A 19,287-nucleotide genomic window follows, 5' to 3' on the forward strand; every position below is an offset into this window, starting at 1 on the left:
ATTGATTTTTTTTCCTATTCAGTATTGGATATTTGGTAACATCCTTGCACGTGACAGTATTATATGCAATGTCTTGTTTTAATTTCCTATTTAAAAAATGTCTTCTCATTGTGTAATTATTATGCATGCTATTTTTATTACCCTATATTAATTTAAAGACTATATGGACTATATGTAGGCTACTGTATTATTATTTTTTAACGCCACAGCACCAATAAACTGTACCGAAATAAAGTTAAAAGGGGATTATGGTGAAAAGCTTCTGACTAGTTATTAGGCTGTGAGGAAAAGATTTACAGTCTTTGCAATGGCTCGCACTGACAAAATTTCACAACTCAACTTTAAAAGCTGGAGATTGCGTCGGTATGTTTTTCTCTTTCTTTGGCTCTAGTACAATCCATTGAATGCACTGTACTTCTGTCCCTCACAGCCTCGTTTACATTCAAGTCTAAAAATAAATATGGCTCTTCCCTGAGTATGTTCTACAGCACCTCAAATGTACACATTCCATTAACATACGTTTTTTGTGAAATTCTAGATGAATAAAAAGTTTGCTATTTCTTTGCACACATTTGGTTAGCAAAGGCACATGAAAAGCTTTTGAAGCGGAAAGATCTTGCCATTAAATTAGACTAGTTATCGATTATTACAACAAATAGCATCTTATTTTGACAAAAAATAAACTTAGAAATAATCCCACAGGGATGCATATTTCAAAATGCATAAACTACAAACCAGAATGTTCTCATGAAGTTGCACATTGACTTCTATTTCTCCACAAGGTGGGGCATTGGAGAGGAGAACATCGGCTTGATTCATTTGTGTATTCAAGGTCAAGGAAGAAGAATGCAGTTCAAGTCAGATCTTGCCCTCAAGACATCCTCAAGGAAACACCTGTATGTTCAAGGCGTCACAGTCTATTACTCACCCTGACATCACCTATTTCAGAAGCTTGTTTTAACAATTTGCTTTTCATACTTGAATTGAATTTCATACTTTCTGTTGAATCATCGCGTTATACTGATTCTCATAACCACCAGATGATGTTCAAATTGCAATTAAGTCTTATGTTATACAGTTTTAATCTTTTCTAATACTTAAATCTAACGACATATCTTGACCTTCAACTGAAAAGACTGAAACGTTTTATGCAACAAATGCGACCTGGGCCACAAACGGTAGCAGAAATAGATTAGGAAAACAATAACTATTCAGCTCTTTCCTGGTGGCAGAGCTAGTCAATGAGTAACTTTCCATGAGATCAACAGAGTACAACTTTGAGTGTGTGCCGCGTATGTCTGACAGCAGCTCATAAATCAGTGAATTTGTCAGCTTTTCGCAAGCACTGCTTCTGCTCTGCGCCGCTGAGTGAGTGATGTTTGTACATGTCCGCGTGTGTACGCGTGCACGCTCAAACCTGTCGCTGCACTTTGAAACACCATCATCTCACAGCCTGACAGACGGGTCATACCAGTTTTGAGGAAAAAAGTGGAAGAGGCTCCATATCGTGGCTCCGCCGCTGTCTTTTTAAGATAATGAGGTGGTGGCAGACACTTATGAACAGTACGCCATTGTTTTAGGTCTGTTGTTTTTCCTGCGATGGACGTTGCAGAATTCCTGACAATAAAACAAGTCTATTTTTTCGGTTTTAATTATATTTATGGAGCACATCTAGCCAATTCAAATATAGGTCACAATTTAGGAGGTTTGGGAAAGAGAAGATAATTCTGACAGACTGAAAAATATCAACATTCACAGCCAAAAATTCAACAACAGACAACTGATATTTCATATATGTGATGCACTTTATTTTTCCATCAAATATAAAAGTGTGCAAAATATAAAAGTGTGCAAACACTATGGATAAATGAGAGAAACCTTTTTTTGTGTACAAAAGGGAAATGACAAGGCAGCTTTATCAATTTATTACAAAAGTCAAGGTAAAACCTAAAAAAAAAAAGGTGTTGGTGTTGGATTGCTAACTGGTTTGCTACAGAAGATTTAGTTTATACAGATGCAGATGTGTGGATGCTAACAACAACAACATAGAATCACATCCAAAAGACCCAGCGTTCAACAGCAGTTTAAAGACCTAGCAATTAAGAGGCTGTCTGTTCCAGACAGTGAAGGGTAATGACGGCTACACCCCCTTGGCATAAAACATGGCTCGGCGCAGTGGTTTTACAGAACGATGAAAAGATAAAGTGGTCTTAGGAATGAGCCATTGGCCTGAACATGAGGGTACATGGGATACAGCCCTCCCTCCATGCGTCTACCCACACCTGTGATCCTCCAGAGGGCACATTCCCATGGAACAAGCCAAATGGCCCTATAAATGCACATCGCTTTTTGATTAAACCATTTTAATTATATAATTTAAATTATAGCTATGAAGTGCAATATTAAGCTAAAATAGGGTAAGCTTATTCTAATGATTTGCTACAACAGAAATGTCTAAACAATTATGGGCTGGCTTGCACAGCGTCAATCACCACTGCACTCTGGTAACAACAAGAAGAAGAAAACAATGAAATCAAAGACATACATCAAAAAAGTGAAGTGAAATGAAGTACAATATCCAGGCTCCATCTACAGTACCTATATATATATTTATACACACACACAAATGCATTTCCAATCACAAAATAACTATTATTAATGAGGAAAGACAATGAGAGTCCAAACCCTGGAGGAAATATTGGTCAATATTTTGAAAAATTAGTACTTACAATATGTACATTAAATCCCAATGGATAAGTCCTGTATCAATGTAGGAATTATAAAAAGAGAAAGTGTCTATGAGCATATTTGCAAGGGTTCCTGAAGTCCATGAGGTCAAAGCCCAGAAGGATCCTCAACAAAGTGCCGATTCACAGGGAGAGTCTACAGGGATCAGTGTGTTGTCAGTGTTTTTGTGGGTGGTGAGTTTCAGAACAACCACTTTCCTCTGGAGTTTTGTTGGAGTGAGAGGATTCGGGCTCTCCGGCTCCGATTCTGATGTGTAGTCTAGCGAATGTTCTCCGATGGGCTGTGGAGACAGTGGTGCTGAATCGGCTCCACGTTCGAGCAGGACACAAATGGCATCTTTGTAGCCACCGCGTACAGCCAGGTGAAGCGGAGTGAATCCATTCCGGTCTTGAGCGTTGGCGACATCGGGGCAGCTCTGCAGGAGCTCTTTGAGGACCTCACAGTAGCCGCTCTCGGCAGCCAGGTGACTTGCCGTGCGAAGGCCGTGGTTGGCGCTCTCAGGGTCAGCACCCTCCGTCAGAAGCATTTTTACCGTTGGTAGGTGGCCTTTCTGCGCGGCCAGGTGCAAGGCGGTGCAGCCGTTGGCCGTCCGGCTGTGGATATCGGCACCGTGTTTCACAAGCAACCTTGAAGTGCTGGTGTGGCCGGTTTCCGCAGCCACATGAAGAGGAGTGTGGCCATCAGAGGTGAGATGCACATTAGCGCCGAGCTCCACCAGGATCCGTGCCACCCGGTACTGGCCCCTTTGAGATGCCAGATGGAGCGGAGTGCGCCCATCCGATGTCTGGCCATCAACATCAGCACCTGCCTGCTTAACCAGGAGCTTCACAATTCCCAAATGGCCTTTCCAGGCAGCCAGATGTAGCGCCGTCCAGTCATCTTTACCTTTCACATGGACGTCAGCTCCACGACTTAGCAAGACCCTCACCACATTCTCCTGTCCATGGTGGCAGGCGATATGTGTCGGCGTGCGTCCCTGAGCGTCTGTTTCGTTAATGAAAGCACAGCGATCAAGAAGTAAACGGGACAGGGCTTCATCACCGTTCTGGGCTGCGAAGTGTAGAGGTGTGTACTGGTCCTCATCCTTAGCATTGACATTTGTTGTCTTGCGGCTCAGCAGAATCTCAGACACTCCTTTCAGTCGCTTTTCGGCGGCCAGGTGGAGGGGCGTGGCTCCGTGAATATTGGGTAAATTTGGGTTGCAGTTACTAAGTAGCAGAAACTTAACCGCTTCCTCATTGGCCAGACTCACTGCGAAGTGGAGCAGGTTGTTGCCGCCCTCCAAAAGCAAGTCAACATCTTGTGGTTGGAGGATCTTCATCAGCTTGGCAATGTCCTCAGTACGAATGGCTTCACAAAGCTTCTTCTTCTGTAACTCACCGGAGTCTAAGTAGTACATAAACACAGTGAAGAATAATAAATTGAGTACAAAGAATTTTATGGCACACTGATTAGACTTTTAGGATTATCAGATTCATCAAGTTTTTGCTCAGCAAATCTCTGACGATCAATAATATTTGCAGAATCAAATCCAAAACAAATAACAAAATGAAAAAAACGAATCAAAAACAAACAACTCAAAACAAATAAAACAAACTCAAAGAAAATAAAAAAACAAATAAAATAAAAAACAAAAATAAATAAAACCAAACATCTGAAAGGAAAAAGAAAATAACAAAATAAACAAAACAAATAAAATAAAAAGCAAAAAGCAACACAAAACAAATAACAAACAAATCTCAAACAAAATAAAAAAGCAAAACAAAAATATCAAATAAAACAAACAAACAACTAAAAAGTAAAAGAAAATAATGAAATAAACTAAACACAGAAAAAAGCAAAACAAACAACAACACAAAATAAATAAATTAAATACCCTACAAAAAAAAAATTCCAGATGCTACTGTGGCTTTTCTCTTACCATTCACAGCACTTTCTTTTTCAAAGGACAATGTAATCGAGCCTTGGGATGAAAAAGCTGAGTCCACGGAGGAGATTCCTGACAGTCTCTTGCTGGTGTTGTCTTTGCTCTCAAGGGACTCTTCCTCGACATTGCTAAAACTGCGAGACAAGCCGGAGTCAATCTGACACAGCAGCTCAGACAGGCTGTAGTCTTTCTCAGGTAACATGGCTGACTTCGGCCTCATCGGCTTTTGGTTGTTATTCTGTATGTGAAGAAAAGGAGAACAGATTCTTTGTAAGAGAACAATTCATCAACAATGAAGATTAGCAACAATGTTTTCTTATTTTAGAAACAATGGAGGGAGCCACATGAATTATAAATGAATACATCACTGTAGATACAAACAGTTAATCCAAATACACAACATTTGACAAATGAAGAACATTGTATTCTTCCTAAAATAAACTGTTTTATATGCTCACAGAAAATAACAAAGGGGTTCTGCTAAAGCAATGCAGTTTGGTGGCATTCTCTGTCTCTGATGAAAGACTGTCATCTTGGTAAAACATTTACACTATGTACTTAAGACTAAAACAAACAAATACCAAAGAGTTGCCTAATAACTTGGGGACAGGAAGTTTAAACCTCATCGGAGGTCAATCTAGATGACTCATATGAACATAGCTTGCTGGAAACACTGCTTTACGTAGGACACATTTAAATTTATGCATCTGATATTACCTGTTCACTGGAGGCTGGGGCAGGACAAGGGGTAGAGTCTGTTTCTGAAGAAACGGAAGCTCTGGACTCGTCATGAGGTTTGGTGCACAACTCCTCAGCCTCTGAAGTGATCTCTGTAGGAGAACGGGAACAATGTTTCAATGAACAATGATAGTGAACTTTTTTTTTAAGGAAAGTCTGGTATACCTCTTTATAGAATTTTTTCCTGAAATTACAAAACCTATTTACTATAAAAATGGATTGAAGAACAGGAATGGCACATTGTTTCATGGCAGTTTATTGGTCTGGTTGCCTGGCATATTTGGTCATGTCACTGTTGCAATGCAACTCTGGCTCCTGTGACTCAGCAGGTTCATCACTGGTGTGGTCGAAGTGAGAGACACTCACCTTGAAAATTGGGTCTGGCTTCCGGGGAATGTGCCCAGCATTTCTGCATTAGGGACAGGAAGCCTGAGCAGGCCTGAGGACGACTGCGAGGAATAATGCTGAGATCTGGACGAACGCCCTTCACCACCTTCACCATTATCTGCAGGATGTTATTGTCTCCTATGAAACAGACAGCAAATAAAAACATTAGTTTTTTGCCACGCAACAGAAAATAAGTGACACACTAAAGTTATATTTCACTCAAAGAACTGATGCCACTGTATTTTATGTATCATCCTCTTTCATTCTTCACGGTTTTAATCCATTTTCAATTTTCAAATAATTTCAAAATTTTTATTCTTTACTTTTATTGTTGTGATTATTTTGATGATCATTTTAATTATTTTTATGTAGAGCACTTTAAATTACCATTATATATGAAATGTGCTATATAAATAAACTTGCCTTCACCACAAAAATCAACAGAAAAACGATTTTGTATTACTAAAAAAATACAACTCAAAACTGTTTGTAGTACATTTCCCTTAAATTCTCATTTTAAGCAGATCTAAAACATTTGATTTCTTTTGTTATTTTATATTATTGTAATGCTTGACACAATGTTTTGTTTTATTTCCGACGATCATAAATTAAAAGCAGTACAATTAATTCTACAGTGATGTGTAAGTACTGCAATTTAAATTAAATTTAAATAATATATTGTTATTTTTATACTAATATAATATACTAATAAACATGGAGTGGGGGATTAACATAAGCAAACTTTTTTTTTTATGTTTACATACATTTTTGACAATATCCTATAGATATTGTTTTCATTAGACCAGTAAAAAGAAATCAACAGTTCTCTCAGAGGCTCCTAATTTCATATCCTGTGATTTCAACTTTCATTGTAAATCAGGATACTATTTATTTTCCTTTTGGAAAGAGTTGTTTGGCAGCCAAATGATTCCATTCACGGCTGCCAAACACAACAATTCTGCCTCTATTTTCAAAACTTTTTTGTTTCAATTTTTCACACGGAATTCTTGTAATTGCTGGTTACAGAAAAAAAGTCATATTTTTCTCTTCCCTTCTAGATTTACCCGGAAATCACAACCAGATAAACACACAGACACTCCCTCACGGAGAGCCAGTCAGATTGAAATGAATGCCAAAAATCCATGTTTACGGGATCTGATGCCGCCCATAGTAAAGATAAACAATAATAAGGCTTCCACACAATCTCAAAAAAAAAAACCTTTAAGAGACCGATTTTATGACTTACCTTGATATGGCTTCTTCTGAGTGAGGATTCCCCAGATAACAATCGAAAAACTGTGAAGGAACACATGTGTTAGACAACACTGACTCAACCATTAAAAGGTGGTTTTGACAAACAGAAGCTGATCTCGTATTTCATTTACAATTTCACACAATGACAACAATTCAAAATGGCTGACCTGTACACATCGTGTTTAACGTCAGAGATTCTGTCTTTTTCTATGATTCTCTCTGGAGGAAGGTAGGCGATGGTGCCACAAAACCCATCGCGGCTCATATCATCATTCCTGGCAAAGCCGTTCCACCTTGCCAGGCCGAAGTCAGAAATCTAAAAGGAAGAACACAATGAATTCGGTTTAGTTTTTAGACTTCACATTTTAAATCAGATTAGGTTTTCTGTAAGTGTTATTTACTGCGAATTTTCCAGAAAGTCGCCTACAAGTGCTCTACTAGGTGGCGAAGCCTTGATTTTGTAAGCATATGTAGGCGTGTGTGTGCCAGCCCTTCATTAACGCTGCCTAGCTTTAGCTTGTTCAGACTGGTCTGGGATGCGTGTTTACATCTAGCCTTTTCAATCCGACACGACGATTCCCACCCATCCCTCGTGACACCTGCTTACTCATCTATGGGAAAGCTGGATATAAATGGGATAAAGCATGGGAAAGCTTTTCAACCCTCAGGGAATTTTCTGGAAAGGTATGTGGGGACCGTGAAAAGAAAATGATAGGTGTGCCCTTCCCCCCCGTCACTTTTGAAATCCTTATGAATTTTCCCCCATAGATGATCTGACACAACCGAGATTAAAACTGTTGTTCGCTCGTCAGCGCAGGATTAGGATTAAAATCCTTCAAGCTGACAGGATGTTTTCATGAACATGAAACGCATAATGTAGACATGTAAATCAAAATGTAGCTGTTTATTTTTTTACACCATAATCATTCCTTTAAGGTAATTTATAACCTTTTAAAACAGTGTTTCCCAAATTGGGGTTTGTAAAAACACAAGGGGTTCACTGATGAAAATCTACTAATATAATTAAAATTAAAAAAAAATGTACAATTAAAATAAAACATTTTCAAAAACGCTAAAAGAGATGAAATATTTGATTTGTTTACCTGCATGTGACCATAATCCAACAACAGAGAAATGTGTTGTAAAATACTAACTTAAAATCTTTTTATCAAAGGTGTTCATCTTAAATCTTAATAAACAAATAAACAAATTAATACAAATTAATTAATTTAAAACAATTTATCCATTTAGTGAATGAATTGTAGTGCTGTCAAACAATTAATCACAATTAATCGCATCCAGAATAAAAGTATATATGTGTGTAATATAATATATGTGTGTGTACTGTGTATATTTATTATGTATATATAAATACACATGCAGTATATATTTTGAATATATTTACATGTATATATTTATATTCATATAATTTATACATAAATATATTTAAAATATAAACATTACATTTTTCTTAAATATATACATGTGTGTATTTATATATACATAATAAATATACACAGTAAACACACATATATTATGTAAACAAAAACTTTTATTTTTATTTGTAATCGCTGCATCAATGCAGTGCAGTTTATTTAGGCAGTGATGAATCACTTCTACTGAAGCTTTAATGCATTGAATCAGCTGTGATCGATTCCTTGGAAGTTCCAAAACATGAGCAATAAGGCCACCACCTTTACAGCAAAAGGAGTCAAGGCCTCGTCATGACCAGACGTGGCTCGCTCCGGCTTACCTTGATGTGGTAGTGCGCGTCCAGCAGGATGTTAGCAGGTTTGAGGTCGAGATGAAGGAGGGGCGGGTTCATGCAGTGCAGGAAGTTCATCCCCACCGCCGTCTCGTGGATGATACGGAAACGCAGCTCCCAGGGCAGCGGCTCCGAGGCCAGCAGAGTTTCCAGAGAGCCTGTCTCCATGTATTCCATCACCAGTCCCTGCGGATCGCTGCAGATGCCGTATACGGGGAGGATGTAGCGGAACTTGGCCGCCTCCATCTTTTTGGCCTCCTCTAAAAGTTCAGCACGCTCCCTAAATGACAAAAAAACTAATCAGTTCAAAGTCAGACCTGTCGTGGAATGTAAATGCCATTTATTTTGTAAGGAATGTCTGATCATGGAAGGGATCCAGCTGGATCTTAGCTGGATAACTAGCAACACACCCCATTAATTAAAAAAAATCATAAAGAAATCACAGCAAGACGCTTTAATACAAACAACAAGGGAAGGTGCTAAAACCCGTTGGACCTGAGCACAAGCTGACTCATTCATATTATCTGGAAGAATTTTATGAACAATAACACAATGTTTTTTAGCTATGGGCTAAATGAATTTTCCGAGATATAAACGGGGCATCTGAACCAGCATTCATACACACACAAATAGGTTTTTCACAATACTGTTTACAGTATATTTATCTGCCATCATCTTTTTAATTACATTACAGTATTTAACACTGATAGATGTGCGGTTGTATAAATGGCTCTTTTGTACTTTGTTACACAACTCCTTTTATTAGTAAGTCATGTAGATCATATATTTTAAAAATGGACTTATTAAGGACATCTTAAAGAGTTTACAATCAGTTTGCTTACTTAACAGCACCAAGAAAAGGCCAAAAGGTCTCTCAATCATCTAACTCAAGAAAGCAAGCACAGATATTACACAAAAACTTTTTTTTTCAATAAAATCTTTCCAAAAAGTCAATAAAATGTATTCAAAAACAATAAGTAAATAATTTGATTTCAACATACGGTTCACATAAAAAAAAAAAAAAAACTTTAAATGCATTTAAAAATAATTATTTTTAGATACATTTAAGGGTATATTTTTTATTTATTAAGAGCTAAGCTTTCCATGTGTATTATTGCATTTATTTAATATGAATATATTTCATATAAATGCATATACATTTTCATATACTTACTGTTGTCATAGAAAAAAAATACACAGGGACAGCAAAACTCATAATAAATTAAAAATATACCCAAATGTATTTTAAATTAAACAATAAATTAATTATTTATTTCCTTTTCATAATGCTGATATTTTTTATTTAAATGATTTTTAGGAAGATTAAGGTAACGTATACCTTTTTAAAAGAAATCATAAAATAAACAATAAATTAATAAATAATTTCATATTAATATACCTAATGTTCACACAGAAAATCCATTTAAAAATACACTTAAGGCCCGTTCACACCAAGCACGATAACTATAAAGACAACGATAAATATATTGTTCAAAAATCATTCTCAATATTAAAGAATAGCAGAGTCCACACTACAACTATAACGATAAATGCACAAAGAAACGATATCTTTGGAATCACTTTCAGAACTTTTTTTTTCCTGCTGAACGAAAAAAACATTGACAGCCAATCAGAATCAATCCTGCTGTAATGAGCTCGAGAGAAGACACGTGCTCTTAGAATAAAAAAACAATATCGTTCGCTGGTGTGGACGCTAATATCGTTATCTTTATAGTTATCTTTATAGTTTTCGTTCTTGGTGTGAACGAAGTTTAGAGTTTATATTTTCGACTTAAAAACAGTTGCTTTAAAATGTCTGAGGGAAAGCATAACTCTAAACAAGCAAACAAATAAATATATTAAACAATGAGTGAATAATGTCATTTTCATTCACATAGTGTTGATATAAATTAGCTTTAAGAAGGCTGAGGGAAAACATAATTCCTTATAAAGTCTGGTAGGAGAAGTAGGATAAGTGAGATGGAAGGTAAACGTTTAAAACTAGCCATTCTACTGCCTTGCACTGTTCTGTTCTGCCAGCCTTCTGACCTCAACAAAAGCCGTTCTTTTCTTTAAAAAAAAGACCTGATCCAGTTCGACTGGTTCGGCAACTCTGCTAAAGCGGAGGCCTGATGGAGCACAGGAGGACAAAGCCTGCTTTTAAGTCTGTTCCCTGTTTAGATGGAGGAGGCAAATTAGAATTCTTGTACCATCAGATCTCAGGTGCTGATAGCCTGTTGTGGTGCTGAGGGTCACATGGAACATTTATAGGATTCTTTTTGTTTTTTTTTCCTTCTCAAGCTTGATGACGCAAAGTGACATCCGCATAAAGATTTCAAAATCAGGTTTTGCAGGAGGACGTGTTAGATTACAGCTGATGCAACCTTGATAACCATGACTGATCAAATCTTCCAGCATTAACGACCTGTTGACGCATCCCTTTGTCAAAGTAATTCTCATATAACACATCAAAGTGCTACATATCAATACTCCCTGTTCTAGTTATAGGGCTAGAGGAGTCCCAAAGAAATGCATAACACACTGTATGCACCTGTATTCATGCTTATTCAAGGCTACTGAATGATTTATGCCTAAAGGAAATCATTTATCACATGCTAGGTCATGCTAGAGGTGCAATTCATAGTCTTAACTAAAATAACTATCATAATAAGCAGTCTAAATATTGGTATTTTCATGCAGATGGTTTCAGAAAGAGCTTTATATAGCATTAGTGTGTGCCCCAGCATCATCCACAGCAGACTTACATAAAGACTTGATATGATGTGCAATGAGGAAGAATGGAAAATGTAATATACATAAATGTAGCTGTTCGTAATGAAAATATTTGGGGAATGTATTTATGTATCTGCATGCATATACACACTCTGGCATTCAAAAGTGTGTGGTCAGTTAGATTTTTCTTTTTTTTTCTCTCAAAGAAATTAGTACATTGAAATATTAAATGAGGGAAGACTTGAACATTAAAAAAAAAAGTTTCAAATAAATGCCGTTCTTTCTATTCATCAGAGAATCCTGAGATGATTTCCACATAAATATTACCCTGCACAAGTGTTTTCAACAAAGTAAATAATAAATATTTCTCAAGCACCAAATCAGCTTATTAGAATGATTTCCAAAAGTTCATGTGACACTGAAGACTGGAGTAATGGCTGTTCAATTTTTAAATCACTGTATAAATAATTGGCCCCATTTACCACAAATTCACTGTATATAAATTCACTGTAAATAAATTAATAAATTCTAATAATAAGAATAAAATATGAAATACTGTATATTTATTTCATCCTCTATACATATAACCAGACGTAAAATGTTATGCGTGTAACTGCAACATCTGCGTGCATACCAAAGGTCTGGGTAATTCTTATGTATGGAAGGTTACTTGGAAACAAAGCTCACATACAGCCACTCCTTATCATGTCAAGACAGCTATACTGGAAAATGGATGTAGTGTAAATGGAAGTCTTAAGACAGATGTGGAGCCATATTCATGGTGTCTTAATGTGTTTGTATGTATATTTGGTGAGGCGGGGGTCATAATCATAGCTCGAGGCAGTATATTATTGTTTCCTGACACAACACGTTGAGGGGTAGCGTCTTTTTGCATGCCAACATAACAAATATTAATGTGAACAGAATAGACACACATGAACCTTCACATTGCCTCAAATACATGCACATGGACAAAAAAGTTTTTTTGGAATACTGTATATCATTTAAAATAACTAATGGATAAACAAACCAATGGAAATCAATTAATATCAAAACAGACTGATGTTAAAGCATATCTCCAGTTCGATGTAATTAAACTATGGATTTCATATTGCAAAAACACACTTTCACTTGCCCTTCAGATGATTTTGGTTAACAACCACACACACTCATTCATACACATACACACAGCTACTTTAAGCACGCTTCCAAGAAGTCTAAAAATGTAAAACACTCAAAAAACGAAACTTACTTTTCATCTGAATGAAGGCTAGGAGGGCACTTGATCGCCAACCATGTTTTCCATTGCATATGTCGTACTTTGTACACTTGTCCGAAGCCGCCGGAGCCAATCTTTTCCCAACTCCCAAACTCTGAAGCGTCAAAATTTTTTAGAAGTCCCATAATCCCTGGGGAATTTTCTGGGACGTCCATTTTTCAAGCAGTTTGATACGATCCTGTGCAATCTGGACTCTCTTTTTCACATAAAAAGGTTTTCCGTCAAAGACAAACAGGTTGTGAATGGTTCCTTGTTTTTTCCTGTCTGTACAGATGGCTTCAGTCTGGCCCTACCCCTCTGTTCAGGTGAGGGGTGGGAGGAGTCTAATGACATCATTTCCTGAGCCTGGAACACACAAAGTGGCAAAGAGTCAATTGGCCAGTCTAGTCTTATGACACATGTACCTGTTTATAAGCTAAAGGGCACTGGTGACACCCATAAGCACTGTTTCAACTTCACTGCATCTAATACAGTGCTAGAAGTTACAAACTTCTCAAATTTCTGCTCATGAAGCCTGGGAACTGTATTTGACATGCTTCTCCAAGCTTAAGGAATGCTGGTTATCACCCAACACCTTTATAACCTGAGATCACAAGAATGTTAAATTCGTCTCTTAACCCCCTGGAGAAATATACAAGTTCTCTAGTATTACTAAACAATGTCCTGGTTATGTGATACGGCTAAAATGAGTCATGTGGAATGTAAGAAATCATCTAACCCCTTCATAGACAAGGTTATTTTAGCCAAAGGCTCAAGCATGCATGAACTCAATTTAGGTTAATCTACACATAGTATCTTCAGGGTAACATTAACTCATTTTACACTGACCTGATTGAGTTTACATCCACCAGACCTTCAAAAATCGCAACGTTCTCACACATAAAAGAGAGTCACACTGCACACATTTTTTTGATTCATTATGACTCAGTGGATTATAAGTAAGGTAATTAATCTTAAATTGTAAATCTTTCCCTTTAGGTTTTTAAAAAGCCATGTAGGTGGTATTTCTGTCATTTTTAACCCATTGGAATGTTTGCCATATTAGGCCTACTGTATCATATTTGATACATGAATTTTGAAAAGCCTCTAAATTATCAACATGATCAAAACAATGCTGCAAAATCTACTACATTCTGCCATCTGATTCATAGTTCATACTTTTAAGTAAGAAAAATGCATTTTAGTATTATTCTACACATTTCATCTTTCTTTTTGCTATGACATGATATATAAAGTGCATTTTATTTGTAAATCTCTCAGTCTCAGTCATCATGGTATTGCATTTTAATTAAAACTACAGAGCCTCGATCATAAAACTTAGCATTTAAATATTACTATCTTATGAAGAGATATTATTGTGAGTGACAACTGCTGATATTTATATGAATATTATATAAGTAATTATTATGCCACACTATACAATTCTATCACTTTGATTTAATGCGAATTTTACTTTTAGGCCATATAAATGACAACATCTGCATCAAATTGCATATTTTGTGGGCCTCTGATTAACATTGAGGCGTATGAGCTCCATGTCACTGTATTAAAACCTAATGTATTATAATTTATGAGACAAAACACACAGGCAAACTTGAAATGTATTTTTTTCTAACAGTTATTTCATATGATAAGTTTAAAGTGAAACTCACTAGAGATGTCAATGGCTGTTACATTGTCTTCAAAAGGAATCAAAGTGGATGCAGAGACAGGATCATTAACACGTGACTGAGGACAATAGTTCACAAGGAGACTCGATGGGTTTCAGTGGTTCTGGACGCATTAAAAGTGTATCAGTTTAGTAATTAGCAATTCATATGTGTGTGTGAGAGAGAGAAAGAGAATTTGGGTGGGGTTAAAATCTAAATAAAATAAAAAGGAAAACCTGCATGGTTCATAATCGAGAATATCTTACCTTTATATGTTAGCAAGCACATTTATGAATTATCAGAATAGATTGTTAATGTCTCTGCCTCGCCCTAGTGGACAGTCATCCACACTACAGTTATCGTAAGACGCTCTGTACTGTCGAAAAACGTTGCAAAAACTAAACAGGCAAATTTGAAAACGTGGTTAGTGTATCTGCTCCACAAGAGTAAGAGAAATTGACTCGTTAACAGTAGTAGATTTGTTGAAAATTAGTTGTTTAAAGTTAAGTGTGTTCAGCTTACTGTATAAAGCGTCTGTGTTATTTGAATCATGGCACTTTACATGAAAGCGGCAGAGATTCTTGAGAAAGTGGAGCAGAAAAAAGGTGCAGTGAAAACTCTGGTTTATGAGAGTAAATTCCAAGTAAGTGTTGATATGTGTACCTCGGGCATCTTTAATTAAATCGCATGCGGTGTAACTGGGTGTTTACATAATAAATATGGCTTAATTTGACATTTTAAGTGGCGTACATTAAAATAATATGTTTTACAAATGATATGTACCTTATTTTCTTCACACCTGTCTCATAATTCACATTAATCGAGCAAACTGTTGTCTTCCTGGTAACCAAGCACACTTGTGATAAAACTGTTTGGAGAAATAGTTGGTCGAGGGGAAATGACGTCACGACAGTCGTACTTTTTGTTAAGAAAAATGACAATAAAATGTAAATGTTATTGATTGTTTCACTCTCTCTGACTGTAGACTGTCATGTCTTCAAAAAATAAATCTTTTTTTATGATAGACAGCTCACTCATTTAAACTTGTTTGAAATGTTGTTTTTGTCTGTTCATCAGAATATCAAGCAGCTCTTTGCCCTTGTGTGTGAGACACAGAAATACTCATCAGTTCTGCAGGAGATCATCAACAGCACCAAGCTCCTGAAAGAAACAAAACTGAGGATCCATGTAGCTAAGGTAGACCGCCGTGCTCTAGTCCTCACCTGTGAAAGCCCATGTCTGTGTCTGTGTCTGAGGTGTGTCATTGTGTGGAACCCAGGTGCTGGTGTATGACCTTCTCATTGGTCACGGGGTCAAATGTGGAGGTACCTGGAAGACGATGATGCTGAAGCATCGCTCCAGACTACAAGCTGCCCTGGCAAGAATCAAAATTAAGAGAAAAGTCAGTCGAAATCAAGACCTGCTGCCCTCCAGTTTCCAGCAGACTCAGGGTAATGTAGATATCAATTCTTTGTATATTGCATGTTATACTTATAATATCAGTTTTTCTGTATTAAAACAACTATATATTATATAGTAGAAATGTATATAGATAGATAGGCTTAGATATCTAGACAACTGCATATTCTGCTATTGGAGAAGTTTTTTTTTTGTTGTGTGTCTTCAGATGATGTGATTCCCCGCTATGTGCGAGTGAACACTCTCAAAACCACTCTTGAGGATGTCATTGACTATTTAAAACGAGAGGGATTTTCATATCAAGGAATGGCAAGTGGGTAAGTCTTTCTCTGTATGTCAGTTCATTAATTCAATTAATTTCTCCAGCGTCCAGTTTTAAAACGATATGATGGAAAGTAAATGATGTTGCTTGAACTATTTCTTTAACATTGCATATCCAATGAGAGCTTTTTTCAACCGTTATTTCCCATTTCATCATCCCAGGCTCGAGGATCTCGATCGTCTGTCTGGGAAGACATTTCTGTGTGATCTTCATCTCCAAGATCTTCTAGTTTTCAGTGCAAAAACTGTCTTTCATGATCACTTCCTTTACAAAGCAGGACACATTATATTGCAGGACAAGGTAGAACATGATACTACCTATCTACAGTTTGCAAAACATGAAATCAGACAAATCTCATGTTATTTCGCTCTCTGTTTGTGTTAAATGTTTCTGTAGGCCAGCTGTCTTCCTGCTTTCCTCCTAAACCCTCAGGTTGGCAGCCACGTCATTGATGCTTGTGCGGCTCCAGGGAACAAAACCAGCCATCTAGCTGCCTTAATGAAAAATAAAGGGTATTTGAATTCATATCTGATACTGAAGAATAAGGGTCTGGACATAAATATAAAAAATGTGTGTTTTTATTTTTATATTTTAATATAAATAAATTATAAATTATTTCTAATTTATTAATATATACATATATTTGTGTGTTTATGTGTGAATATATATGCATTTTTGTATGCATGTGTGTGTATATGAATTAATTATAAACAAATTAAGAAATTAAGATTAATTCATTAATATATATATTAATTAATATATGTATATATTATCAGATCGATGCATTCCTAAAATATGTGTGTATATGTATATGTGTATATATGTGTGTGTGTGTGTATATGTATATACACACACATTATTTCTAATTTATATAAATTAGGAATAATGTGTGTGAATGTGTGAATTAATCTTAATTTCTTAACTTGTTTATAATGTATTCATACACACACACACACACACACACACACACACACACACACATATATTGTTTATTGTAAAATGGATTCCCATTAGCTGTCACCAAAGTGAACGAGCTAGTCTTCTTGGGGTCCACAACAAAAATAAATCACATAATGTTAATATATCTGTATATATTATATATATATATATATATATATATATATATATATATATATATATATATACCCACACACACATAAGATTCATTCATTAAAATATTAATCTGAATTTATATGTATGCATACACAAAATGCATGTGTATATGTAATTTTAATCTGAATATATTTACTTTTTGTTAATATATTTTATGTATAAATACACACACACACACACTAATATATACATCAGTACAATATTCATATATTTTAATTCCATAATATATTTTGTACTTTAATTTTATTAAATGTACAACAGGAAATTATTTGCATTTGATCTTGATGCAAAACGTCTGTCCACCATGAGCACTCTTCTCCTTCGTGCCGGGGTCACATGTCATCAGCTGGCCAATCAGGATTTTCTGAAAGTAGATCCACAGAGCTCAGTGTACAAGGAAGTCAAGTATATCCTTCTGGACCCCTCCTGCAGTGGATCAGGTTATTATTGTGTATAAAGGAATAATTGCATCAGCAGTACTTTTAGATTTAGACGTGTGCTTGTCTGTCTCAGGGATGGTTTGTCTGCGGGATGAGGTCTCAGAGCCACAGGATGAGGGGCGTCTGCAGGCACTGGCTACATTTCAGCTGCGCTGTCTCAACCACGCGCTGCAGTTCCCTCAGGTACAGCGTGTGGTCTATTCCACCTGCTCCATTCACTCACAGGAGAACGAGGAGGTTGTGTCAGCTGGCTTACAGCAGCATCCTGCATTCAGGTCAGAAACTTGTTTCAGATTTGTTTCAAAGTAAGTATTTGTGTCATCATTTGAAACTTTTTTTTTTTTTTGCTTGTAGACTAGTTTATCTTCTTCCAAATTGGCCTGAGAGGGGTCATGAGCCTTTCACCGAGTGCCTTCGTGCCAGCACAGCAAAAACACGCACTCATGGCTTCTTTGTGGCTATGCTGGAGAGACACCCCCCACACAAAGATGAACAGAACCTAGTCATGTAAGTCTGATGACTGCTACTATGTGTGTGAGACGACTAGTTATACATCTCGAAGACCGTTTTTTTTTTTTTTTTTTTGTAAACCTGTGATATGCTACTAAAGAAAAAAAAAGAAGAGATGTATTTGCCATTATGTAGCTCATATTTCACCCAGTAATTAAAAGAAAATACTTTGCATGAAGAAAAATACATTTTAGATATGAGAATCTTGCTGTTAAGATGCAAAATGTTTTCAATTATATCAGCATAAATTTTATGCAGTATTACCATGACAATGAATGAACAAGTACACCGTTGTTAAAAAGTTGTTGTTTTTTTACCCATGTTTTCTAAGGCTGCATTTATTTGATCATAAATGCAGTATTGTGAAATATTTGTGAACTTTCACCATCGCTACTCCAGTCTCACATGATCCTTCAAGAAACATTTCTGATTATCACTGTTGGAAAATAACACTGTTTGAAATATTAATTTAATATCAGATTTTTTTTCTAGTTAACATGGTTTTATTATCGTCACAGCACAACATTGCAGTCTGGTGGTGAGGAAAAGCAGGACACACATCAATCTGATCTATCTGAAGAGAAACAAAAGAACATGGAGACCGCAGATGAGCAACCGACAAATCCAGTCTCAAAGAAGAAAAGGAGAAACAGAAAGAAGCAGAAAAAGCAAGAATCCTGAAGTTCTAGAGGACTTGAAAATCATCTCTCCTCAGCTATATTACCACTGAAAAACTGACTCCTACTTTTATTAAACTGTGATGAATGATATAGTCGAGTCAGATCTCAGATTTTAATTTCGAAATGTATAAATTATTTGTCATGAAGATCCACAGCAAGTCAACTTTACATTTTATTGGAAACCAGCATGTCATTATCAGAGCATTTATGCAGACACAACACAATCTGTGTGCCGCTTCATTCAGAACTCCATTCACGCACAAACTAAGCATTCACTAACAGCAACGTTTGAAAAACATACAACTAGGTACAACTGCTCAAAC

General features: G+C 36.3%; 2 protein-coding genes across 3 annotated transcripts; one reads left to right on the plus strand and one right to left on the minus strand.

Moving 5' to 3' along the window:
* Positions 1-2,375: 2,375 nt before the first annotated feature.
* On the minus strand, positions 2,376-15,357 carry LOC132127626 (receptor-interacting serine/threonine-protein kinase 4-like). 2 transcript variants are annotated; one of them, XM_059539584.1, is made up of 9 exons: positions 15,264-15,357; positions 12,805-13,176; positions 8,808-9,099; positions 7,222-7,370; positions 7,047-7,096; positions 5,780-5,938; positions 5,393-5,505; positions 4,670-4,913; positions 2,376-4,134 (listed from the first exon to the last, which is right to left on the minus strand). In XM_059539584.1, the coding sequence occupies exons 2-9, from the start codon at positions 12,984-12,986 to the stop codon at positions 2,855-2,857; spliced, it is 2,469 nt and encodes an 822-aa protein (XP_059395567.1). In that variant the 5' UTR covers positions 12,987-13,176; positions 15,264-15,357; the 3' UTR covers positions 2,376-2,854. The 2 variants fall into 2 exon arrangements, with proteins under 2 accessions (XP_059395567.1, XP_059395566.1); XM_059539583.1 differs by lacking the exon at positions 15,264-15,357 and adding an exon at positions 14,747-14,836.
* On the plus strand, positions 14,878-19,054 carry nsun5 (NOP2/Sun RNA methyltransferase 5). The gene is made up of 10 exons (XM_059539585.1): positions 14,878-15,123; positions 15,558-15,677; positions 15,760-15,931; positions 16,108-16,216; positions 16,383-16,521; positions 16,618-16,733; positions 17,596-17,774; positions 17,848-18,049; positions 18,129-18,281; positions 18,803-19,054. The coding sequence occupies exons 1-10, from the start codon at positions 15,031-15,033 to the stop codon at positions 18,963-18,965; spliced, it is 1,446 nt and encodes a 481-aa protein (XP_059395568.1). The 5' UTR covers positions 14,878-15,030; the 3' UTR covers positions 18,966-19,054.
* Positions 19,055-19,287: the final 233 nt, after the last annotated feature.

Source organism: Carassius carassius, chromosome 45 (genome assembly GCF_963082965.1).
Source record: "Carassius carassius chromosome 45, fCarCar2.1, whole genome shotgun sequence".
NCBI lineage: Eukaryota > Metazoa > Chordata > Actinopteri > Cypriniformes > Cyprinidae > Carassius > Carassius carassius.